At 32.7% G+C, this 26,691-nt stretch overlaps 2 protein-coding genes across 2 annotated transcripts; both read left to right on the top strand.

Moving 5' to 3' along the window:
* Nucleotides 1-6,143: 6,143 nt before the first annotated feature.
* On the top strand, nt 6,144-11,591 carry LOC120137199 (receptor-like protein 4). The gene is made up of 9 exons (XM_039153010.1): nt 6,144-6,288; nt 7,401-8,456; nt 8,599-8,746; nt 10,039-10,110; nt 10,280-10,351; nt 10,736-10,807; nt 10,894-10,971; nt 11,084-11,265; nt 11,340-11,591. The coding sequence occupies exons 1-9, from the start codon at nt 6,219-6,221 to the stop codon at nt 11,471-11,473; spliced, it is 1,884 nt and encodes a 627-aa protein (XP_039008941.1). The 5' UTR covers nt 6,144-6,218; the 3' UTR covers nt 11,474-11,591.
* A 1,569-nt stretch (nt 11,592-13,160) lies between these two features.
* Nucleotides 13,161-13,719, top strand: LOC120137114 (ethylene-responsive transcription factor 12-like). Its single transcript, XM_039152957.1, has one exon. It carries the CDS (start codon nt 13,164-13,166, stop codon nt 13,659-13,661), a length of 498 nt encoding a protein of 165 aa, XP_039008888.1. The 5' UTR covers nt 13,161-13,163; the 3' UTR covers nt 13,662-13,719.
* Nucleotides 13,720-26,691: the final 12,972 nt, after the last annotated feature.

Raw genomic sequence — 26,691 nt, 5'->3', positions numbered from 1 at the left:
TGACAGATAAGAATTTGACCCCAAAAAAATTCCATTACGTTCCCATATCGTGTAAACAAACATGGCCAGAGAAGCGGGTCATATTATTTTATTACAAATTCCCTTTTATATTTAATAATTAATATGAATTCAAATTATAATTTAAGTAGAATCGTGTTAGATTTTTTATATTATCTTTTTCACTCACAAAACTTAAATTCAAAGATTTGCTTGCAAGTATTAAATTCTTTATCATTTCGCATTCATTTTTAACATGAACTGCACTAATAGTCATTAATTTTTTTATCGTCATTTCACTTTGATCATCTAAATTGGAAAAAAAATCATTGAGCTCAATGCCGTTAAAATTTATTTGAAGCGTTGGACCAATAACTCGTTAATGACAACTACCATGTCACGTTAATGAAACCCTAAAAAATCTAACCACCATCGCTCTTCCTTTTGTTGTTATTTTTAACACCATTTGATGGTTTCTTCGATCGAAAACATCAGTGAACTAATCTTTTTCTTCTTTTATTATGTTTAAACTTGCCAAAAAAAATCAATATCCTCAAATTTCAATCAAAATTAGAAATTGAAACTTTTCGATTTGTCACTGTCAACTGTTATATTGACTTAAACAATGGCGAATCCAGAAAAATTTTATAGATTGGACTAATATAAACATAATAAAAAATTTATATAAAAGATCATATATATATTTTGATCGCCTACCGTTAAAAAATAACAATGACGTTAACATGATTTTTTTAATTATTTTTTAGTAATGACATGGTATTATCTTACGATGATATATCAACATCACCTCTAATTTTTTAAAGGTGAGAGACCAAAATGTAACATTAAGTGCAATTTAAAATAAATAATAGTTAAGTAACCAAAATAGAAACTAAATAAAAATGGATGACTTAATAAGTAATTTACCCTTTTGAGCGTGGGACCATGACCTAGGTAAACCTAGGCCTAGATACGCCTGAACTTAAAATCTTCTCGTCAAAAATAACATTTCTACAATTGAAATTAATTGATGATCACTCTATTCATCAAACATTTAACATCCGTGGTGGCTTCTAATTAGGGAAAGAAATTTTAATGTGTGACGTCAAATTTTTGAATTAAAGCTAATGATGATTGAAATAAAAGTGAATTAAAAGTTCACTAATTGTACGTAAGTTTTAAGTGTTCGATGACCAAAATGAAAACATCCTAAGAATTCGGTGATGTTTTATAATGACTATCAAATTGACACTTTCGTGATTTTTTAAAAGAAAATTTTAACATGTCACGTCAGTTTTTCTCAATTACGACTAATGACAATGAACATAATAAGCAAATTAAAATTTTGATAATTGTATTTAAATTTTAATTGTTGGGTTAACTATATATTGGTCACTTATATTTTGTGTTTTGTCTATTTTTCTTCACTGATTTTAAAAAACATAAGATATAATTACTTTAGTTTTTTATTTAATTAAGATGTGGTCACCACAAGTTAATTGTCGTCAATAGCTAACATATTAGGTGACATGGTATTTTAGTATTAATCACACATTCGGTCTCTATTGTTTACATATTCTCTCAATTTAGCCATACTTTTAATAAATTTAATCCTCTAACCTAATGATGGCATGTTTCAATGGTACCACGTGTTGTGCTACGTGTCATCATTCAATTAGAGGACTAATTTTATTTTAATTTAATATATTTATTTTTCCACCAATCAGAAGATGACATGTGTCATCCCCGGGTTGAAAGAGAACAAAGCAAAGCAACTTGGGTAAAAGGGATTCAAACCTAAGTCACTTTGAAAATCAAACATGTACCTAACCATTAAGCCAAGACCAATACTTAGTTTAAGATATACAACATAATATATATTTTATATCTTAGTGTATAAATACTTAATTTAAATTCATAATACTTTTAAATGCACTCAACGTGTATTTTCAAATTAAAATAACAATAAAATTGTTTAAATTAAATTAATAATAAAATATATTTAATAAGTTAATATAATTTTTTTAAAAGTTAATATATATATAAAACATTATGAATTTAAGTTAAATATTTGTACACTAAGATACAAAATATATACATTATGTTGTCTATTTTAGATGAAGCATTGGTCTTGGCTCAATTATTAGGTACACGTTTGATCTGAATTTCTTTGGCCCCCATTTGATTTACTTTCAACCAAATGGTGACACATGGCACGTGGTACCAGCGACATGTAGCATCATCTGATTGGAGGATTAAATTTATTTTAATTTATTAAAAGTATGACTAAATTGAAAGGATATGTAAATAACATTAACTAAATGTGTGATTATATCAAAATATTTAATGGCAGTTAATTGATCTCATCTTAATTAAATAATAAAAAAGTAGTCATATATTATATTTTTTTGAAAATAGTGAGGAAAAGTGAACAAAATACAGACATAAGTGACAAATCATATTTATGCCCCTAAATTGTTCGATGATCAAAGTGAAAGCATCAAAAAAATTTAGTGATTGTCATTATAATTTAACCATTTTTATTACAAACAGTTTGTTACTTTACCTCATTTGCTTGCTTAGAATCATACTAACATGAATGCAAGGGCGAAACTTGATGATAAAGTTTGAGGGGCCAACGTAAAATTTTAAAAAATTCATATGTTTAAATTAAAAATATTAAAATTTTTGTAGGTTTTAGTTTACATTTTCCCTAAAAATTAAGGTCTAACTAAAATTTTTGAAACTTTCAGAGACTTAATGAGAATTTTTAGAAATTATGAGAAGAGGCTTAATCAAGAACATTAAAAAAATTTAAAGTTTAATCTAAATTTTTAAAAAATTTAAAAGTACCAAATTAATTTTTTTAAATCTTAAAGATCTACATTATAATTTTATAAATTTGAGGGGGGCCATGACCCACTAATCCCTCTTACCTTCCGCCACTGCATGCATGGGATTCGATTCTCTTAACCATTTTTATAATCTCTCAATATATATCCACACAACTAATCAGAAGAAACAAAACAACCACCCAGAAATGAAAATGTTAACTACTGATGATCGTGACATTAAGATGAGTTTCAAGAATATAATAATAATTAATTTGTTGTCGTTTTTAATGCAATTTCTTAAAATAATATTGTTATATACATCCATTAATCAAATATATTTAAAAGTGGTTGATCAATCATTGATATGATAATAATATAAATTTTAACTTGATTTAATAAGATTAACTTTTTAAATCATGTTTCAAAGTAGATTGGATATAATTTTTGTTAAAATTTTAAAGTCGGGTTTAGACAGAAAAAAACCATATCATGTATATTTAGCAAAAATACAATATATATTTTAATTTATTAAAATTAATTCAATTCAACAATTTTTTAACGGTAAAGTATACAAATGGTCTCCTGACTATATGGCGTTTCTTTGTTGAGTTATCGACCATTAAAAATTACAAAATGATCCTTTGATTATATGATGTACTTTGTTGAGTCCCTTGACTATTAAAAGTTGCAAATCACCTATGTTCCAAACTCGTTTTTTTTTCCCTTAAAAACTTGATGATAGTCTGAGTTGGACGTTAACCTGTTAATTGAGATATTAAAATCATTTGAGATTTTGAGATCAGATTTTATCATATCACAATCAACATGTTAACGTTTAGCTCAAAGTGTCGTCCATTTTTTAATAAAAAAAGAACGTGGTTGGAACATATGAATAGTCGAGTGATCATTTCGTAACTTTTAATAGTTAGGGGACTCAACAAAGTAATACCCTATAGTTAAGGGACTCAACAAATTAATGAACTATAGGTAGGAACCATTTTTGTACTTTACCCTTTATTCAAATGATTTATATGCAATACGAACCAAGTGACTTTAGTGATAAATAAATTGTTATTTCTCGAGGTTCCGAGTTCGAGCACCAGAAATATCAAAATGTAAGCGTCCAATATCAAATAACTAATAGTTATCTTTAAACATATGCCACGTTGTATTTACCCTAGATAAATAAAAAAAAAGTGATTTATATGCAACAAATTACCGTCCAAAGACGACCATAAATGCAAAATAAAGGTCATGGTAGGTTAAACTTTTAATACACATTGAATTCCATTATGTCTAACAATAAATAATTTCCTTGAAAAAGGCATCCTTTAGGTGAATACATTAGAATCTAATATAAATGTTTAAATTGAAGGTCTATCTATCTATAACTCTTATGATAAGGGCGTTTAACAAATTATGAATAATAATTGTACTATACATAAATTATTTAATTAATAAAAATTATATAACGACATTCAAAATATTAGGTAGAGTTCTTTTTGGTTATATATATATATAGAATAATTTGGAGTGATTATAAGATAATATATGAATCATTTTTAATCATTAATGATGTGCATGTAACTATTTTAACTCATGACCTCAAGAGAGAACAATATTCTCTTACCACTAAATTCACTCAATGAGTTATGTTATATACAGGCCAATTTCTGAAATTTTAGTCGCCTGGGGCGAAAATAGAATTTAGGCCCTAATAACAAGTATAAAAAAATTGAATTGTAAGAACAAACAAAACTAAATAAATTTACTTGTAAATTTTTTTATATTACGTTTAATAAATTATTTAATAAATACATTAAATTTTAAATAGAAAACATCAAAAAAATATTAAACACCCAACAACTCACACAAACAAGTATGATCCTCTTTTAAAATGGTACATGTTAGGTTCTAACCTTCTTCATCTTATCAAAAAATTAACAAAAGAATAATTAAGTGAAAAGTAAAAAATAATTTAAAAATGTTACATCAACTTCGCCGTTACTTTTTTTAATGGTGGATAGTAAACAAAATAAAAAAAGAAAGAAAATGTAACGTTAAGTATGATTTCGGTTTTTTCGGTTTTTAACTATTCGGTTACGGTTTAAATTTTAAAAAACCGTTTATTTCGATTCGGTTTAATTTTTGATAAAAAATCAAACCGAATACACCCCTAATCTTAATGAATCACATCCATCAAATTTAAATTAACTTCCAAGTAACCGTTCACTATTTATTTACACGTAGAAAAGAGATAAAGATTCAACTTAAAAAAAATGAAAAAATATTATTAAGGATGTGAATCCGTGTAATAATGGGTAGGCCCGGTCACTAAATCTCCACCGCTCAGTTAAACCCACAATTACTTCCATTGCCGTCTGACTACATGGTTCTTTAACATCGATGAAACTAAGCTGTCAATTGGTGTATCCTAATCTGTATTGGGTTTAATTCTGCTCCAGTCCTTGTACTCTTTACGAGATTCATAATTTAATTCCTGTTATTTATATATTGTCTTTAGTCTAAGATCCCGGGATTTTTGGTAGACACATTGTAAAAGTATGGATTTAGGTATGCTCGAAATGAGCTACCTTCTAAATTAGATTATTTTATCTCGGGCTTGGACGAGAAGGAGCTCAAATTTTCTTGGGTTTGGGGTTTCTCTAGCTCAAATGTTTTTTACTTCATTTTTCTCATACTCAAATTATTTTGGATTTAGGTTTTTTGATGCTTGATTTATTTTAATGTCAAATTTATTAGGATTGAACTGGTTGACGTATTTAAATAATTATTTTTTTATATTCAGATTATCACATATCCAATTTCTTGGCTTGAATTAATGTATGTTATCTTTAAAACTCATTTTTTCCTTCTATTTGAACGTTAAACACTATTAACAAATTTATGTGAAACTTAAAATATGCAATACTTTAACATTCAAAGATGTTATTTAAAAATTAAAATGTCATTGATAATATGCATTCAAATTTAACAAAATCAATTGGTAATATTATCAATTAAACTTTATGTTTTTTTAAAAAAAGTAAAAGAATGAATCCCGTAAAATTAAAAGTACATAGTCAGAAATTTAGAAGTCCAAAAAGAACAAGGATTGAGAGAAAAATTAAACCCCCTTGTATCATTAGTCAACGTAATGAAGAAATTTTAAAATGCAATATTTCTGCACAACAGTTTGTGCTGCAATCACGTCCCCTGCAAAAACGCACACATTCTCTCTCCCTCCGAAAAAGCAAAGAAATAATAACAAAAAGGGAAAGGAGAAATTTGAAAATGATGAGGCTATAGCGAAAGAGCAACAAGGAGAGGAAAAGCTAAAGCACAGAGGAACTGAACCGAAGCTTAAGCTTAAGTTAGAGAGTAAAAATGCTGAGATTTACTCTGTTATTGTTTCTTGTTTTCTGTTCATCTCTCGCTTCATCTTCAGCTAGGCCTGGTTAGCTTCCCCTGTTGCATTTGTTTTCTCTAATTTGTGATTTAATTTTGTAATCTGGATTTTTTTTATTTGGAGATTCGGTTAGCTGTATTTGAAGTGTATATTCGATTCCTTTTGATCAAGCTTCTAATAAACGAGTCGCAGTTTTATGATTCACTTTGGTGATTTGGTGGATTGGCTTTTGCTGGTTTTTGACATGAGAGTTTTATGTTTCGCGTTGATGTTAATGAGTTGTTTAGATTGAGCCGAAAGTAACGAAATCGGAGGATGTAATTGTTTGTGTGTGTGTGTGTGGAAACAATATTCCGCTTCTTCTTCACCTTGGCCTGGTTAGCTTCCTCTACTGTATTTTTTTCGTCTAATTTGTGATTTAATTTTTTATCTGGATTTTTTTAGTTACTTGGAGATTCGGTTAGCTGCATTTGGAGTCTAAATTATATGAATTTTGATTAAGCTTCATTTTTCACTTTGTTGATTTGGTCGATTGAGTTTTCTTTGTTTTCTGGAATGAGAATTTTGTTTCTCTCAATGAATTTAATGAGTTGTGAAATTGAGTTAAAACCAATGGAATCCGGGAACATGATTTGTTTTTGCTGGAAACTTTAAGTCAACAGTGTCTTTATCCAAGAGTTGATCGATTTAGATCATGTTTGGATGCGAGAAAATGTAGGAAAATGATCCAAAGAAAAAAACATAAATGTACACATTTTTTAATGAAAAAAACTTAGAAAAGAAAACAATTCTGCTATGGCCAGACAGATGAACAATGTGAACAATTTATGGTTTGCTTGTGGATACAGTAGGTATGCTTCCCTGTTCCATGCCAGTAGGATTCATCACCGTTAGAATATTATCAAGTTGTTAAAATAAAAGCCGTTAGAATATTATCAAGTTAAAATAAAAGTGTATGTATAATTGTCTATATGGAACTTTGTCTTGTGAGAAAAGAAAACAAAAGAAAATCGTATGCACTGACTTTTCTGAATCAGTGAGACTGAGTTGTAGGCTGTAGCTTAGAGTTTGTAGATAAGATTCACTTTTCATATTTATCTAGTAACCGATTCTTATTTGGTTAGTTCTTGCCACTAAATAATCATGTTTTCTTGTTGCAGCACCTTTTGCTATGCGCATAAGCTGTGGGGCTCGAGAAAATGTCCGAACTCCACCAACATATGCGAATTGGTATAAAGATTTTGGATATACAGGTGGAATTCCAGATAATGCCACAAGTCCAAGCTTTATCACTCCTCCACTAAAAACACTTCGATATTTCCCTCGATCTGAAGGTCCTGAAAATTGCTATGGTATAAATAGAGTACCAAAGGGACACTATACTGTTAGGATCTTCTTTGGACTAATTGCACAACCTGACTTTGACAATGAACCTCTATTTGATGTATCTGTCGAAGGAACTTTGATTCATTCACTGAAATCGGGTTGGACCAGCAATGATGAACAATCGTTTGTTGAAGCCCTTGTTTTTCTTTTAGATGGCACATTATCTATTTGTTTCCATAGCACTGGTCATGGAGATCCAGCGATTATTTCTATTGAAATTCTTCAAGTTGATGATAAAGCATACAATTTTGGTCCCGAATGGGGCAAAGGTGTAATCCTGAAAACAACTTCAAGACTGACTTGTGGCACGTCAAAGCCAAGATTTGATGAAGATTACAGCGGCGATCATTGGGGTGGAGATAGATATTGGCACCCCATCAGAACTTTTGGCCAAAATGCTGATGAACCGAGATCCACTGAAAATGCCATTAAACAAGCTTCAGATGCACCAAACTTCTATCCAGAAGCCCTTTATCAAAGTGCAGTTGTTAGCACTGATAGCCAGCCAGATTTAGCTTATACCATGGACGTGGATCCCAATAAGAACTACTCAATATGGTTACACTTCGCAGAGATTGACTCTTCGATCAGAGGTGCAGGCGAAAGGGTATTTGATGTTATGATAAATGGTGACACTGTATTTGAAAACATAGATGTTGTGAAGAGGAGTGGTGACCGCTATACTGCACTTGTACTTAACAGAACAACTGCTGTTAGTGGTAGGACACTGACTATAACCCTTCACCCTAAAAGTGGCAACCATGCTATCCTTAATGCTATTGAAGTCTTTCAAGTTATAGCAGCTGAATCAAAAACTTCACTGGACGAAGGTAATGCTTTCTTCTATTACTTATGCAGACTGTTTATTCTGTTGTGTTATAGGACATTGGAATTTGGAAGTTGTTTTTTAATGCTTATGAGCAAGGTTTCTTTCTAGAAGACATTTACTAACTTGATAATTCCCGATTCTAGTTAGGGCTTTACATGCATTGAAGAAAGCTTTGGGGCTTCCTACTCGTTTTGGGTGGAATGGAGACCCATGTGTCCCCAAGGAGCATCCATGGAGTGGAGCTGATTGTCATTTTGATAAATCTGGGAGCAACTGGTTCATCGATGGCCTGTAACTTCTTGAGCTTTTGCCTTAGCATTGAGTTTTTATTAATTTCTTCTGAGACACTCTTTTTATCAATTTGCTTCTGTTGTTTTTTATTTGAGTATACTGATGTCTATGCCATGGCTTTTTCTTTGTTCTTGATATGCTAAAAATTTATATTGATAGTTTTCTGTTGAACAATGAAAAATAGGACAATTCTAACTTATTTGATCTACATTAGTGAGCATGAACTTTTCCACCTTAAGTAAGCTGTTAATCATAAAATTGTTTTCATCCTTTTGTTACTATGCCATAGAGTTTTTCTTCTGAAGTTATAATCCAAATCATTAGAGTTTGTTTGTGTCATGTAAAATAAATATGAGAATGTGTTCTACTTCAATGCCAAAGACAGACACGTATTCACTCAATTACCCAGTGGAATTTTGTTACCTAGTTACTCAACCACTTCATTTACTCCCATTTGCTAGCAAATGAATCTTATCTGTTCAAGAATTTTCGGAGTTCCTTAAAAGGTTTTTTATACCTTGTATTTGTGTGTTAAAACCGCCGCATATAAGATATGAGAAGAAAATATAAGTTGAAACTGCTTCCACTGATCCCCTCTCTTCCATTTGGTTTTACCTAACCTCTTTGGCCCTAATTACTGCACTTTATTTATTCCTACATCATCTGTGGCTCCTGGTGTTCTGAATGCAAGGGGTGGCTAAATGATCATATGTGCATATTAGCTTTTGGAATGGTATCGCATAAGTTTTATTTGAAGTCTGCTTGCCATGTGTTAACAGTTAGGATTGGGCTGTTATTCGGCCAGCTTTAGTCTGTTAAGCCGGGTGTGTGTTATAGTTGGTTATGAATTAGTTGGGTATTTGGTTATTTGTAACGGGCTTGAGTTTGTTAGTTGAGATTGTTTATCGATTTATTTGGTTATGGTGTGTTAAGCTACAAGTGTAACTGGCTAAGAGTAGATTTTGATCCAATTTAAAAATTTGATTCATTTCTTGTGTTGGTTTTAACTTTGTTCTTACCCTAATCTCATATAATACATAAAACTAAAACCTAGCTGCCGCTTGTCTCTTTCAACTCCATAGCCGTTCCCCGGCCAACAATGTCACGTTTTTCACACCATGCAAGGGTGTACATATATACATACCAGAATATAAATGTATCAATTTTCTGAACCTAAAGTACAAATGCTTTAAACCTTTATTTGCAAACTTATTGAAAGCTTATTATACATTGTCTTTATCAGTTATGATGGCATATCATAAGTAATTTCCTTTTAATTTGTTCATGATCAGTGATCTTGACAACCAAGGTCTAAAGGGGTTCTTGCCTGATGAAATATCCAAACTACATCGCCTACAGAGCTTGTAAGTACAAATAATTTCTTAACAATTTTTTTAAACTTGCCTTTTTTTGCTATGTAATTGCTTTCTACATAAAAATTATTTGCCCTTACTTTCTCAGACGGTCCTCTTCCTATATGCCTGATATACATATCTCTTGTTTATGTTGTGCTTGGTCTCTAACTCTCTATAGAAACTTGAGTGGAAACACAATTCATGGGGCCATTCCATCATCACTTGGAACAGTCACCACCTTACAATTCTTGTAAGTGTAGCATAATTTCTTTTCCTTAATGAAGATGCTTGTGATTATGATACCATCTATATTTTCAGATGTAGAACTTAAAACTTTGGTAAGTATTTTGTGCACGAACATCAACATTAGGTTGATTATGAACTACCATATCTAATGTTTTCTCGATCAATGATGTATCCTTGGAGTTGTTAATTGAATTATTCTTTCAATCCCCATCACGCTTAAAAGGACCTTAAACTCTGGATGAGAACTTGCCATTCTTTGTCAAAGGACAATTTGGGTTTAAACTCCAGTGTCCGTGCTATAAGAAACACATAGCTATTTCACTTTGGTACCTACATTCAGTTGAGTTTTATCAATCTAATTCATGAGATGTCTGAATAAAAATTGCAGGGATCTCTCCTACAATTCCCTCAACGGATCAATTCCTGAAGGCCTAGGACAGTTGACAGCATTACGCAGATTGTAAGATTTCATTTTGTTGATTAACCCTGTATCTGAGCATAGTACAGTGTAGACTGTGTGGTCTGATCTATGTTGTGATGGTGCAGGAATCTTAATGGCAACTCTCTGTCTGGAAGAGTCCCGGCTGCGCTTGGAGGAAGGCTTTTGAATGGAGCTAGCTTCAAGTATGCCCTAAATTGTTATTATTAGTATTTGTCCAAAATGTTACCTTTGATGAATGATGATGCCAGTTGCTGCAAGTTCTATGTATCAAACGCCTACTTTTGTTGCTTGTAGTTTTACTGATAATGCCGGCCTCTGCGGCATACCCGGACTACGTACGTGTGGACCGCACCTCTCTGCTGGTGCAAAGGTCGGCATCGCCTTCAGTGCATCTCTAGCATTTTTACTTCTAGTTATCTGTTCGGTTTGTTATTGGAAAAGACGGCAGAATATTCTTCGAGCACAGCAGATGGCAGGTTAGTTAGTTACTGTTGGCATAAATCTCCTAACAAAATATAACAAGCTCAACATTTATGTGTTCCCTGTGCAGCCAGAGGTGCTCCTTATGCAAAAGCAAGGACTCAATTCTCGCGTGATATCCAGATGTCAAGGCATCACAATCATCATCATAACCATGGCAATACGCGGACAGCCGCCGAGAATGGACCTAGTTTGCTATCGTGATTAAATCGGTTGATACAGACATCTCAGTTTCTTTAGTTCATGATATTTCTGCCAAAACAGGTCAGATACCCCCAACAATCACACTAAATGCGGCATTTCATTTAGCTTGTACATTTTCTTCAGTTTTGAAATTAAGTTGGGCAGAAAGATAACTTGTAAAACCTTGGCAAAGAAAGAACAAGTGCATATACGAATACAAAATCAGTGTGTTTTAGGTCAATCTGACTATCGATAGTGTTATTAGTTATATTTTAAAAATGTAATATAAATTTAATATTTTTAAATCTCCGAAGCTTCATCTGAAAATTATCAGTTCTCAATCAAACAGTCTTTAAAAAGATATTTCGCTTGCTAAAGCCTCTAAAGAACAGATAACCTCCGAGCACCCTATAATATATAAAAAGATCTCTAATAAATTCATCTAATAAAATAAGATTCAAGAACTAATTTCTGTATTTAGATAAACTCATATTTAATACTATCAACTAAGATTACTATAAATAGTTTGGGGTCATAATTGAGAAAGCGACTGAGACTAATTTTTGACCTTTATTCTTTCATTCATAGTATCAATTAACTATCTTTCTTTTATCAATTATGATTTTCTCTCTAAATTGGAGAAAATAAAGGTTGGATGAAATAATTACACACTATTTTTTATTTATCATTTTGAGTAATTATGTTGATAGAAAAGGAAGAATCTCTTGGCACTAGTGGCTTTCAAGCATTTATACCCAACAACGTGTCGTGGAACCAACAAATCCAAAAACAAAAGTGAAATAAAAATAAACCCAAGAAAATAACTTCACGTGACGATATGTCAGTAAACCTGCAGTCTATTCACTTTCCCTCACCGTACACCTTTCCCCTTCTCAGTCCCACCAGACCAGTTTCTTTCCTCTTCCTCTAACTCTCAAAACCCAGTCCAACACGCCAGCACTAAAACTCAGTCCCCTCCCAACTCGGTCCTGTCTCCTGCAACTCAGACACCTCTTTTATGTACCTCCCACGTGGGCTCTCTCTCTCTCTTCTGCTACAATCATCCACTCACTACCCGACACGCCACACACCCACCCTTCCACTCTGATACTCTGCTGATGCCCACACTGTCCCCAGCTTATGATAATAATCATCATCCCACTTACTTTTTTATATGTATTTAATATTAAAAGGCAGGTGCCGCTCAAGGCTGCGCATAGAAGAAAGAGTAGGGCATACGTAATCATCGCCGCTGATTTTTGTCAGGCGGCGGCTATCTAGGGCTTTTCGACTTTTTCATTTGTCTTCAAATTATTTTTTCTTTTTTGTTAAAATTTCAATATGTTCATATTTGTATTAATTAATTTGTTGGTAAATCTTGTAAAATAAAATAAAAAATAAATTATAATAATTATTTATTTGATAAATAAATATAATTATTAATTGATTAAAAGAGATTCGTGTATCAACAATTAAATTTAAAAAATCACAAAAAAGTATACATTCAAAGTATTGTTATAATTCAGTAAAGAGAAAAAGATTAAATATCAGACATATTATAATAATACTGTCATTTCAAAAACAAAATATTTAATTCTTAAAATTTAAAAAATTACACATGAATATATACATAGGAGTCATGAAGGAACGAAGAAAACAGTCAAAACAGCCGCAGGGGTTTTTAGTATCTGTTTATCATTGTTTCGCTCTCATGTCGTCTTCAAGAGAAGGACACTACAGGGGAGTAAGGAAGAGGCCATGGGGAAGATACGCCGCCGAAATACGCGACCCATGGAAGAAGACTCGGGTTTGGTTGGGTACATTTGACACACCTGAAGAAGCTGCACTCGCTTACGACGGCGCCGCCCGATCCCTCCGCGGTTCCAAAGCTAAAACCAACTTCCCCACCACCCCATCATCTTTACCTCCACCTCCGCCTCCGGCTCTCTCTCTGGATCTCAATCTTGCCTCTTACCGTCGTTGGCCTTTAGCTTCAGCTCTCCATCATCATCACCACCATTTAGCCGCCATGGGTGAGTTTCTTCAAACTGGGGTTATCAAAGAAATGCCATCGACGGGACCAACCGGTGTTGTTGGTGTTTCGACCGGTCCTCCGGTTCCGGAAAATGGGTCCACGGCGTCATTTTTGGGGATTGTTCGACGTGGTTTGCCTATTGATTTGAATGAACCGCCACCCCTCTGGCTGTGAAATGTTGTTTTCTCAGGCATTTTAAGGTTCTATTTTTATTTTAACTTTTAACGATCGTTAGGTGTCTTTGGCTGATCCTTTTTTTTTCTTTCAGTATCAGAATCATCAGAGTATATTACAAAGTGAAGAACTCTGTGTACATACGTTTCCATTTCCGACTCGGTACTCAAATTGAGTCGTAGCCGTTTTTAGTGTAAACTCGCCCGAAACAGTCCAAATCTTTACCGCTTCGAATCAGGTTGAAATTTATTTGTTGAAAAACTATCCAATCGTCGGTTTGCGATATTTGGAAACTTAATCGGACGATCAGAAATTGATTTTTAAATAGAGTTAAAAAGTTGAAGCACGCGGTGGTGTATTGAGAGTGGGGATTGTACACTTGGCGACGGCAAATACACAGTTAAAATTCGAACCATGCGTATAGCTCGCGTGTTAAGGGACCTGGTTTAGATAAAAGTAGCAGCCTATTATATTAGACCAATTCGCCTGTTCAAGCGCGTGGGAAAGTCTGTAACCCGTCTATACTCTCTAGGTTTCTATTATTCTCCCGAATTTGGTACGATTCTAGTTATACAAGTGGTGGATCCATGCGACTCCTCATCAAGAATTTGTATGGCTATTATTTTGAGAAAAATTTTAAATTAAATTTAATTTATTAATAAAATTAAAAATTAAGAGAATTTGCATATAGAGTATAATTAAAAATTAAAAATTTGTATAATAAAATTAAAAATTAAGGAGAATGTTTCGGGGAATAGGGGATATGGTTTTTCAAGAAATTATTTACAAAATTGGATGATTTTATTATAATTTTCAAATTTGCTGAGATTGAAATAAAACCTCTTACAAAAGTTGTTAAAATCATATCTGTTTCAGTTTCTATAACACGTTTTAACACAAATACAAATTGAATAATAATTAAATATATATTATTTTTAATTATTTAATAAAATATATTATATTTAAACTTTTAAAAAGTAAATATTGTAAAGTTAAAATTTTATAAAATCATATTACAGAAAATAAATTATGATATCATCTATTAGGTGTCGTAACATTGCAGTCTCGTGTCATATAGTCTTCCTTTGAATGGTATCCATCAGAAGAAGGAAAAGTAAAAACCTAAAATGGTAGCCATCCTCCATTGACAAACAAAAGGGAAAGCAGCAACAATGTGCCTGAAGCCGGCCTACCTAAGCTAGGGTAAACCGAACTGCACCTGTTCCTAAAATCATGCATTAGGGTTTGGCAAATCATAGGAAAAACAATGAATGGTATTGCCGGCAGTGCATCCTCGTTATATTGAAATTTTAGATCATCTATTGGTTGGGTCTTAGAGTTTGTTAGTCTTAAGGGTTTCTAATAAAGTTTAAAATCAGTTTGGGTTGAACTCTTTTCTCTAATGTAAATTACAAGTATCTTTAACCTAAGACTAGAGTCGGGATGAACTTTCACGGAAGTCATAAATCATAATAAATTGATGGAGAAGTATTTAAACTAGAGTCCCTGGCTTCAAAATTAAAAAGAATCTAAAAAGCAATTTGACCCCAAAGATAGTTGGGGAACCAAGACTTAATTTACCTAGTTTTAAAATTGACATGACCTAGAAAACAATCAAACCTAAAATTTTGAGTCCAGACTTAATTTACCCAACTCCAAAATTAAGAGGGACTATAAAGCAATTGTCCCCTCTCAATATACATACGCCTCCATCTTTGTCCTACCTATTTGTTTAACGGTCTAAGTATAGGCTAGTCTATGTTTTAACAAACTCTTCCTATATTGTTTCCTCTATTCACTAAGCTCAAACTTAAAATTTTATTTAAGAGACATCAAATTTCGTATCATTCAAAAAAATTTAGTAATATATATATATATATATATGCTAATAATATTATCTTGGCGAGCTGAATTTAGATAAATCAATCATTGTTTGTCCATCTTTATTTTAATATGTTTATAAAGTAAATGCATGAATCACATTCATGGAATAATATAATAATATATTGAATAAATGTTTACAGGGCAAACTATACCAATAGTCATTAATGTTTGAGTATGTTTCCATTTTTCCCACTAAAGTTTCAAAAGTGATAAATTAGTCACTAATGTTATAGATTTGTACAAAATGGTCACTGACGTTACGAATTTGTAACAAAATGATCACTCTACCATCATCTCCGTTAAATGATGACATGACAACATTAAGATAATGATTAATATTTAGTATTACCCCTAAATTATAGCTAAAACATCAAATCAATCATTAAACAATAATTTTATATTTAATTTACTGCCAAAACTTTCTAATTTCATTTTTTTCAAATACCCCACTATCTCCACTAAATTCAAACCATGTTCCTTAAAAATAATAAAATGATGGAGATTTAAAAATTGTTTCTTTTTCATTTTTTATATATACTTTCTCATTTTCATTTCTTCAAGATGAGAGATTGATATTGTTGATGAAAGAACACAACAACAAAAATTGCAATATTGTTAAAATAAACGGAGTCAAATGCATAAATTTTACTCAATCACATAGACAAAGAGATACAAAAAGCAACAAACAAAACAATCGAGCTTCAAAACTTGTTGAAGAAATTGGACATGGATAATTATACATGACAAAAAGTGGCGCGTGAGACCGTAGCGATGCTTGTGTCTCAAAAAAAAGATGAAAACACTACGAGAACAAGTAGTTGTCACAGTGGAGTTAACAATGTTGAATCATGGTGTGAAGTTGAAGATCAACAAGACAAAGAAAGAATAAGAAGAACGACAATAGTTTACAAACACTTTGATACTCCAAGTGTTTACGTTTGTGAGAGAAAAATCTTTTTTTTGGGTTAGTAATTGACATTTGAACTTAGTTAATGTTTTACATGAAGTAACATTGCATTAAGTGAATGAAAATTATGCTAATTGAACTTGTGTTAATAATCTTTAAATCTTACTAAATCCTTAAACTATGGTCAAATTCAAGAAAACAACATCCAACAATAAGAATAGTTATGATTATATTTATGCACATTGTATGTTCTTTTCATGCTTACACGAGTGATTAACAAGCAATAGGGCATACAATTGATGGTTTGATAGGAAAAATCATGTTGACAATTGCAGGTTTGAAACTAGCAGTAGTTTTCATAGCAAACTTCAAACTAACAAGACAACCATAAACTATTCAATAAGTCAAAAAAATACCAACATAGAAATGTCATCATTAAACACATTAAATTAGCTAAATAATTTGACCCAAAACGATCAATAAATGAAAACATTTGAGTTATTGATTGATGTAATGTGTTACTAATTTGTATTAGCTTGTTTGCTAACTTAACCATGTTGAAAACATTTTTTTTTGATATTTCGATATAACAAATTAAGTTAAATGAATTTTAAGATTTTACAAATGATTTTACAAATTATATTCGATTCAATTAATCGAATATCAAATTATTACTCCAAGTTTTTCAAGATCAATTTTAATCCTTACTAAATGTGTAAAAATTGTGATTTGTACTTAAACTATTTTTGAAACAATTTTCACAAAGTATTTTGAACCAAAATCAAGCCTTAAATCAGTTTTTCAAAGGCATGCACCGATGCATTCTCCATGCATCGATGCATCAGGCTATTTTTCAAACATCGAATGCATTTTATGCATCGATGCATCCTTAGTGCACCGATGCACTAAGTGTCCCAACTGTCAAAATATTTGAATTTTACACGAATGCACCCGATGCATCCTTGATCATGCATCGATGCATGAGACGCTCCACCTAGAAAAATTAATTGCTTTCACACTTAAACGGCTATATGATCTTCACTAATCATCCCCAACGTTCAGAAGTGATTCAAGGTGTATTTAAACAAGTTCTGAAGCCCTTGATCAACAAGAAATCATAGAGAAACAAGAGAGAAAGCATCAAACACCAAGTTTGTGCAAATCAAGCCAATTTTCCTTTCAATATTCATTTTGCTTTCAAGAACACCATTTGTGCTCATTTGTAATTATCTTTGAGTGTTCTTTTCTTGTTCTAGAATTGTGCAAACATCTTACCTTGTGAGGTTTTCCTTGTAAGTTTGCAAATTTGTAATCTTCTCTTTGGGAAAAGAGTGTTCTTAAGAATTGGGGTATATTCTTGAGGGTATTATAAGGTTATCTCTTTGGCCTCAAAAGAAAGAACAAATTAGTGAATTTGTTGGAAAATCCTTAGTGTGGATAGCTAAGGTAGTGGACGTAGACTTTGATTGAGAAAGTCGAACCACTCTAAATCGCTGTGCAAATCTTTTTAATTTTCTGCAAAAGCTTCCACCGAATTTTTAATTACCAATTCACCCCCCTCTTGGCTAATTCCGTCGATCGATTAACTCAACAATTGGCATCAGGGCCTAACTCATTTGAAGGTTTAATCGCCTCTTGAGTCGATTCGGGAAGAGTTATATCGATTATCAAAGTCATCAATGGCCTCCGCTTCAAACTTTGACTCCGGTCTCGATTCGATGCCCGTCAACAAGCCTCCTTTCTTCAATGGAGCTAACTATGCCTATTGGAATAATAGAATGATGTACTTCATTCAAGCAAGTGACATGGGAGCATGGAATGCTGTAGAAGAAGGATACATCAAACCTCTCACTCATCCAAGGTTGTGGAGTGAAGGAGAGACAAGAATGTTCCAGCTCAACTCCAAAGCCATCCATATCATTTTTTGTGCTCTTGGACCAGATGAATACGAAAGAGTTTCATCGTGTACAACCGCCAAAGAAATATGGGACAAACTTCAAGTCACTCATGAAGGTACCGATGAGGTAAAGAAATCTAAAATTAATATTCTAACGCATAACTATGAAAATTTCAGGATGAAACCAAATGAAGATATCAAAGCTATGACGGATAGATTTTCAACGATTGTCAATGGTCTCAAATCATATGGAGAGATCATTTCAAATGAAAAGCTTGTGAAGAAGTTAGTCTACTCGCTCCCAAAATCGTGGCAATCAAAGAAGACGGCAATCATCGAGTCTAAGGACTTAACGTCCTTAACTCTTGAAGAGCTAATTGGGTCACTCCTCACTCATGAAATGATGCTCGAAGATGAGATGGACCTCGACAAAATTGACGAGACACCAAAGGAGAAGGAGAAGAAGAAAAACATTGGAATTGCTCTCAAATCCACAAAAGATGAGAGTGATTCGAATAACGATGACGATGACGAGAAATGTCATTGTTTGCCAAACGGTTCAGAAAAATGATGAGACCTTATCGAGGAAGAAAATTCAAACGAAATGAAGGCCTCAAAAATGAACCGAAAGAGAATGACCCAATCATTTGCTACGAATGCAAAAAGCCAGGGCATGTTAAATATGATTGCCCATAATTGAAGAAAAAGGGTCAATCAAAGAATAAGCACAAGGCTCATGTGGCTACATGGAGCGATGAAGAAAGTTCCGATGAAGAGGAACAAGAAGTAGCTAACTTGTGCTTGATGGCATTTGGGGAAGATTTTAAGGTAACCTCTAACTCATCCGATTTTGATGATTTATCCTATGATGAGTTATTAGAGGAATATAATGGGTTGGCTTCGGATTATGAGAAATTATTTTTAAAATATAAAAACGATGTTTCAAAATTGAAAAATGAAAACAAACTCATATCCAAAACCAACAACGATCTTGAAAGTAAAATCAAAGATTTGCAAATCAAACTAGAAGAGTTTGAAAAGAAAAATTTAGATTTGCAAAATTTACTTTCAAAGATCAATGATGATCATCAAAAGAAAATTGATGATCTTAAAACTTCTTTTGATAAAGTTGGAACAAAACATTTTGAAAAAGGTGGAAATTCAAAATCCAACTTTGTTAGAAAAAGTTTTAGAAACTACAATCATAGAGGTCCCCAAAGAACCTCTAATGGAAAAATCGTTAGAAGTATGTGGGTTCCTAAAGAACTCATTACTACTAAAGATAAAAATATCCTACACAAATGGATACCTAAGGGGACTAGGATTTTGGAAACTAATGAATATGGACCCAAAAGAATTTGGGTACCAAAAATCAAAAGTTAATCTATGTTTGTAGGGAAAGGAGCATTGCTACAAGGCACGGGAAACAAATTCAAATTCATGGTACCTTGATAGTGGATGCTCAAGACATATGACCGGAGACAAAAGCCGGTTCATTGAGCTTAACGCCAAAAATGGAGGAGAAGTGACTTTTGGAGACAATTCAAAAGGTCACATGAAGGTATTGGTACAATAGATAATACTTCCATACAAATTAAGAATGTTTTATATGTGAATGGATTAAAGCATAATCTATTGAGTATTAGTCAATTATGCGATAAAGGATTCAATGTCTTATTTGAAATTAATGGTTGTAAAGTCATTGACATTGCATCTAATCGGATTATGCTTGTTGGTCATAGAATAGGGAACATTTACATGGTGCATTTAGATTCTTTTGATATGACTAATTTATGCCTAGTTGCTAAAGATGAACATGATAGCTGGTTATGGCATAGGAGACTATGACATGCTAGTATGAGTGTTTTGCAACGGCTAATTCAAGGTGATTTAGTTCGAGGGTTGCCTAAGCTTAAATTTGATAATGATAAAATCTGTGATGCTTGTGCTAAAGAAAAACAAAAGCGTGTTTCTTTTAAATCCATTAATGACGTATCAACTAGTAGAGTATTACAATTGATCCATGTAGATCTTTTTGGGCCAACTAGGACTACTAGCTTGGGTAGAAAACAATATGCATTTGTCTTGGTAGATGACTATTCTAGATATACTTGGGTTATATTTTAAGTACTAAAGATGAAGCATTAGAACAGTTCATCACATTTCAAAAATAATCCAAAATGAAAAGGGTTACTCTATAACTAGTGTTAGGAGTGATCATGGCACTGAATTTGAAAATCTTGGATTTATTGAATTTTGTAATTCTAATGGTATTAGTCATAATTTTTCAGCACCTAGAACCCCTCAACAAAATGGAGTTGTTGAGAGGAAAAATCGAACTTTAGAAGAAATGGCTAGAACCATGCTTTGTGAAAATAATTTGCCAAAATATTTTTGGACGGAAGCCACAAATACCGCTTGTTATGTTGTAAATCGAGTAATGATTAGGCCAATTTTAAAGAAAACTCCATACAAAATTTTCAAAAATAAAAAGCCTAACATTAGTTATTTTCATCCTTTTGGATGTAAATGTTTTGTTTTAAACAACGGTAAAGAAAACCTTGGCAAATTTGATGCTAAAAGTGATGAAGGAATTTTTCTGGGTTATTCCTTAAATTCTAAAGCCTATCGTGTATTTAATAAAAGAACTTTAGTTGTAGAAGAGTCTATACATGTTGTTTTCGATGATAATCCCCTTCCGAGGAAGTATTCTTGTGTGAATGATGATATAGGTGTTATAAATACAAATGACATTAGACATGAAGTTGGAGAACCATCATCAAAGGAAGAAACGAAAAATGAGGAAACTCATGATCCTCTTGAGAATCCAACCATTAAAGAAAGGGAAGTATCTTATCCAAGAGAGTAAAACTATGTCAAGGATGGTGAAATTATAGGTGATCCATCAAAAGGGGTAACAACTCGATCTTTTCTTAGAAATATTTGTAATTATGTTGCATTTATCTCATGCATAGAGCCTAAGAATATTAAAGAAGCATTAAATGATGAACATTGGATTATGGCTATACAAGAAGAGTTAAATCAATTTGAGAGAAGTAAAGTATGGACATTAGTTGAAAGGCCTAGTAATAAATCTACTGTAGGTACTAGATGGGTATTTAGGAATAAGCTTGATGAGAGTGGTAATATAGTGAGAAACAAGGCTAGACTTGTTGCTCAAGGGTATACTCAAGAAGAGGGCATAGACTATGATGAAACATACGCTCCCGTAGCTAGGATGGAAGCAATTAGAATGTTATTAGCATTTTCATGTTTTCATGAATTTAAATTATATCAAATGGATGTTAAAAGTGCATTTTTAAATGGTTTTATAAAAGAAGAAGTGTATGTGGAACAACCTCCAGGTTTTGAAGATTCAAAATTTCCAGATCATGTTCTTAAATTAACAAAAGCTCTTTATGGTTTAAAACAAGCTCCTAGAGCTTGGTATGAAAGATTGTCAAATTTTTTAATTGAAAAAGGTTTTTCAAAAGGAAAGGTTGACACTACATTGTTTTTAAAGCATAAAGGTAAAGATTTATTAGTAGTTCAAATTTATGTTGATGATATAATATTTGGTTCTACTAATGATGTTCTTTGCCAAGAATTTTCTAAGCTAATGCAAAGTGAGTTTGAGATGAGCATGATGGGGGAGCTCTCATTTTTCTTGGGACTCCAAATCAAGCAAAGAAAAGATGGCATCTTCATTAATCAAGCTAAGTACATCAAAGATATGCTCAAGAAGTTTGGATTGGAAAATGGGAAACCTCATGACACTCCAATGAGCTCTTCAACAAAGCTTGACTTAGATGAAGGAGGTAAATGTGTAGATGTTAAATTATATAGATCAATGATTGGCTCTTTGCTTTATCTAACTGCAAGTATACAAGACATTATGTTTAGTGTTTGCTTATGTGCTAGATTTCAATCATGTCCTAAGGAATCACATTTACTAGCTGTTAAGAGAATCTTTAGATACCTTAAGGACACTCATAGTTTAGGACTTTGGTATCCTAGAGACTCTAGCTTTAGCTTGCATGCCTTTTCTGATGCGGATTATGGAGGATGCAAATTAGATAGGAAAAGCACCTCCGGTACTTGTCAATTCCTTGGAAATATTCTGATTTCTTGGTTTTCAAAGAAGCAAAATTGTGTTGCATTATCTACCACTGAAGCGGAATACATTTCAGCCGGTAGTTGTTGTGCATAAGTTTTATGGATGAAACAACAACTCTTTGATTATTAAATTGAAGTAGGTACCATTCCTATCAAGTGTGACAATACTAGTGCTATTTGTCTCACTAAAAATCCCATCCAACACTCTAGAACTAAGCACATTGAAATAAGACATCACTTCATTATAGACCATGTCACTAAGGAATATGTAGTTCTAGAATATGTTGATACTTTGCATCAATTAGTGGATATCTTTACAAAACCCTTAGACAAGGAAAGGTTTTGGACACTTAGAAGAGAATTAGGTTTAACTGACCTATCTTCACTTAGTGTTCAAAATAATTTAAGCACTTTTAATAAATACTGAAAAATGCTTATAATAATAATTTTTGATTGCATTCTTGCTATTAGTTAGGGGGAGTTTATGATTCTTAGTGAAAAATAATTTTATGTTCAAATAATGTTTAAAGATTAATTAATTGATTGAACATAATTAATTTTTGATATATGAGTTGCCAACACCACTAGAGCCTATTAATTTAGCATTTTTAAGCGTTTGAAACAGATTTTTCTTTTGACATTTTTGTGCTTAATGCACCGATGCACTTAACAATGCATCAATACATCCCTTTGAATGTGCATCGATGCATCCGCATGATGCACCGATGCATGCATTGAATATGCATCGATGCATAAGACCATGCACCGATGCATCCGTCGGGTTTTAGGTTAAAATGCTTCATCTTCTTCATTTTTCTCAAAACCTAAAACACTAAACACACGGCCGTTCGCCCCCCTCTCCCTCAAATCTCTATTTTTGCTCAAAATCTTCGGGAAATCATCGGATTCTTCAAGATTTTTATCCTACAAACCTGCTACAATCATTAAATCGCTCAAAACATCTCCACATTCCCCTTAATCCGAATTTTTCAAGGTAATTTTTCAAAAACTCTATTTTATTAATTTTTGAACTTAGGACTCGTTTAGATTAGTTCTAGTTTGAAATAATTATCGGGCATTTGTTATATGATGATTCTAAACTAGTTTCTACAACGAATTTCATCAAAAACACATAATTTTTCAAAATTAAAATTTCGAATTAAAAAAAATTAAAATTAAGTGATAGTTTTGATTTAAATGTGTTGTTTTCATGAAAACTATACATATTATGATATTATTTTAAAATAGTTTTCAAAACTTTGCCCATTAGGATTATGTTAGAGAACCTTGAATTATTGAGGACTCATTTGAGTTTTGGGATTGATTTTTGTGCATACATGTGTTTTTAAATTGCAGGTGATATTTCTTTTCCGATTTCCCTAACCATGTCTAATCCCAAACGCCCTAGGTCATCCTCGAGTCGGTCTCACCAAAACTGTCCTCCCGCTCCTAGACCTCAAAATCCATCCAATATTCCTTCATCCCTCATTAGTACTTGTTTTAACATGCCTGAAAACCGTAGGGATGAATTGTACTCTAGGTACATGAACTCCTTCCAATCCTATCGTATTAGGGAAAAGCGTATTCTTTCTCTACAAGCTATGATAAAACTTGAATTTGAATACCTCTCAATTCTTCGTCGATGGAAGTTTGATAAACTCTTTTCTCTTCAACCCATCGTCTTTTACCAACTTGTCCGCATCTTTTATTCCAATGCGGTTTGTATTCAGAACACAACTCAGTGCGGTACTATAGCGATTAGATCCTATCTTTTAGGACAATATATCACTATTACTTCTGAATCTATCGCATCTCATTTTGGTTTAGATGACGAGGGTTTATTTAATGAGAAGGGAGATGTGGAATATCCATATCTCCCTAATGCTAGTGTCAGTACCTTTAGGTCTCACCACGATCGATTTCTTCACTTAATGATCTCTTAGTGGTTTAGACCATCCGCAGGTCGGTACTCCACACTACGTACTACAGACTTATGGTGGATGCACTATATAAAGAACAAAAAGAAAATCAATTTTTCACATATTGTCTTTAGCGCGCTTGTCGATATCATAAACATCATTCCCTCAAAGCATGTAGAAACCCTACCTTATGGTTGTCTACTAAGCAATTTGTTTATCAAACTCGGCCTAGATGTCTCCCTTGACAATCCTATCCCGCTTCAAAACCCAATCAATATCACATCCTTAAAGAAATCGGATTGGAAATTGGATGAGAACACCGGACTATGGTCTTTTCGACCCGGTAAGCAAACCCCGGGAGCTAGTTCTTCACAAACTGCTCCTAGTTCTTCTCGTGCTCCTCCTCCTCCTCCAGCTTCTGACGCTGATGATGATCCAGAGCTTCAAAGGCTTATGAGAGATATTGACGATGAAGTACCAGCTCGGCAAGATGATCAAACGCCACCTTATTTTCGATCTTTTCTAGAGTCGTTTGATCTGCGTTTTGCCTCCATTGAGTCTACGATTTCTGAGTTTCAGAGGGAGATATGTGATCGTATGGATGCTCTAACTCTTGAAGTTCGAGCTCATTATCCTCCTCCTCCCGATCCTCCGATGGAGTAGACTTGCTTGTCATGTTTTCTTGTTTTTAAAACTTGGATTGATTTTGATTTTTGTGCTTTGTTTGGTACTTTGAACTTGATTAGTTGTTGGATGTTTGTTTGAGGATGCTTGAACTTATTATATATATTTGGTTTGACATTTTAACGCTTTCTGTTTATTAATTTTGCATCATTAGAAATTTATGACCAAATTATGCCATTTCACATTTTATTATGAATATTGTTTATGAAAACTAATGGCTAATCTCTCTTTTGATTGTGATCTTAGCAGCTTATTATTAATAAATCAATTGGCTAACGTTTTATAGAGTCTTTTTGATTTAACAAAAAGGGGAGAAAATTTAAGATGTGCTATAGTAAGGGGGAGTAAGTTTTTGATGTGCTATAGTAAGGGGGAGTAAGTTTTTCAAAATCAATTTCAAAAATAATTTCTTAAACAAATCTTAAAATTACTCAAATGTTTTGTTATATCAAAAAGGGGGAGATTGTTGAAAACATTTTTTTGATATTTCGATATAACAAATTAAGTTAAATGAATTTTAAGATTTTACAAATGATTTTACAAATTATATTCGATTCAATTAATCGAATATCAAATTATTACTCCAAGTTTTTCAAGATCAATTTTAATCCTTACTAAATGTGTAAAAATTGTGATTTGTACTTAAACTATTTTTGAAACAATTTTCACAAAGTATTTTGAACCAAAATCAAGCCTTAAATCAGTTTTTCAAAGGCATGCACCGATGCATTCTCCATGCATCGATGCATCAGGCTATTTTTCAAACATCGAATGCATTTTATGCATCGATGCATCCTTAGTGCACCGATGCACTAAGTGTCCCAACTGTCAAAATATTTGAATTTTACACGAATGCACCGATGCATCCTTGATCATGCATCGATGCATGAGACGCTCCACCTAGAAAAATTAATTGCTTTCACACTTAAACGGCTATATGATCTTCACTAATCATCCCCAACGTTCAGAAGTGATTCAAGGTGTATTTAAACAAGTTCTGAAGCCCTTGATCAACAAGAAATCATAGAGAAACAAGAAAGAAAGCATCAAACACCAAGTTTGTGCAAATCAAGCCAATTTTCCTTTCAATATTCATTTTGCTTTCAAGAACACCATTTTTGCTCATTTGTAATTATCTTTGAGTGTTCTTTTCTTGTTCTAGAATTGTGCAAACATCTTACCTTGTGAGGTTTTCCTTGTAAGTTTGCAAATTTGTAATCTTCTCTTTGGGAAAAGAGTGTTCTCAAGAATTGGGGTATATTCTTGAGGGTATTGTAAGGTTATCTCTTTGGCCTCAAAAGAAAGAACAAATTAGTGAATTTGTTAGAAAATCCTTAGTGTGGATAGCTAAGGTAGTGGACGTAGACTTTGATTGAGAAAGTCGAACTACTCTAAATCGCTGTGCAAATCTTTTCAATTTTCTGCAAAAGCTTCCACCGAATTTTTAATTGCCAATTCACCCCCCTCTTGGCTAATTCCGTCGATCGATTAACTCAACAAACCATATAACAACTCTTGTAGAGTCCAAAACGTAAACACTTGGAGTATCATAGGGTTTGTATTCGTTCTTGTTCTTTCTTTGTCTTGTTGATCTTTAACATCACACCATGATTCTATATTGTC

Source organism: Hibiscus syriacus, unplaced genomic scaffold, assembly GCF_006381635.1.
Source record: "Hibiscus syriacus cultivar Baekdansim isolate YM2019G1 unplaced genomic scaffold, ASM638163v2 tig00001957_pilon, whole genome shotgun sequence".
NCBI classification, from domain to species: Eukaryota; Viridiplantae; Streptophyta; class Magnoliopsida; order Malvales; family Malvaceae; genus Hibiscus; species Hibiscus syriacus.
Note: the sequence above shows the minus strand (reverse complement) of the source record. Positions and strands in the feature narration are given on the sequence as shown.

Excerpts from the sequence above, each read along its gene's own strand:
- LOC120137199 (XM_039153010.1), top strand. The coding sequence starts at position 6,219 with ATGCTGAGATTTACTCTGTTATTGTTTCTTGTTTTCTGTTCATCTCTC. Across the intron at positions 8,457-8,598 it reads AAAAACTTCACTGGACGAAG|TTAGGGCTTTACATGCATTG; the intron begins GTAATGCTTTCT and ends TCCCGATTCTAG. Across the intron at positions 10,352-10,735 it reads GTCACCACCTTACAATTCTT|GGATCTCTCCTACAATTCCC; the intron begins GTAAGTGTAGCA and ends TAAAAATTGCAG.
- LOC120137114 (XM_039152957.1), top strand. The coding sequence starts at position 13,164 with ATGTCGTCTTCAAGAGAAGGACACTACAGGGGAGTAAGGAAGAGGCCA.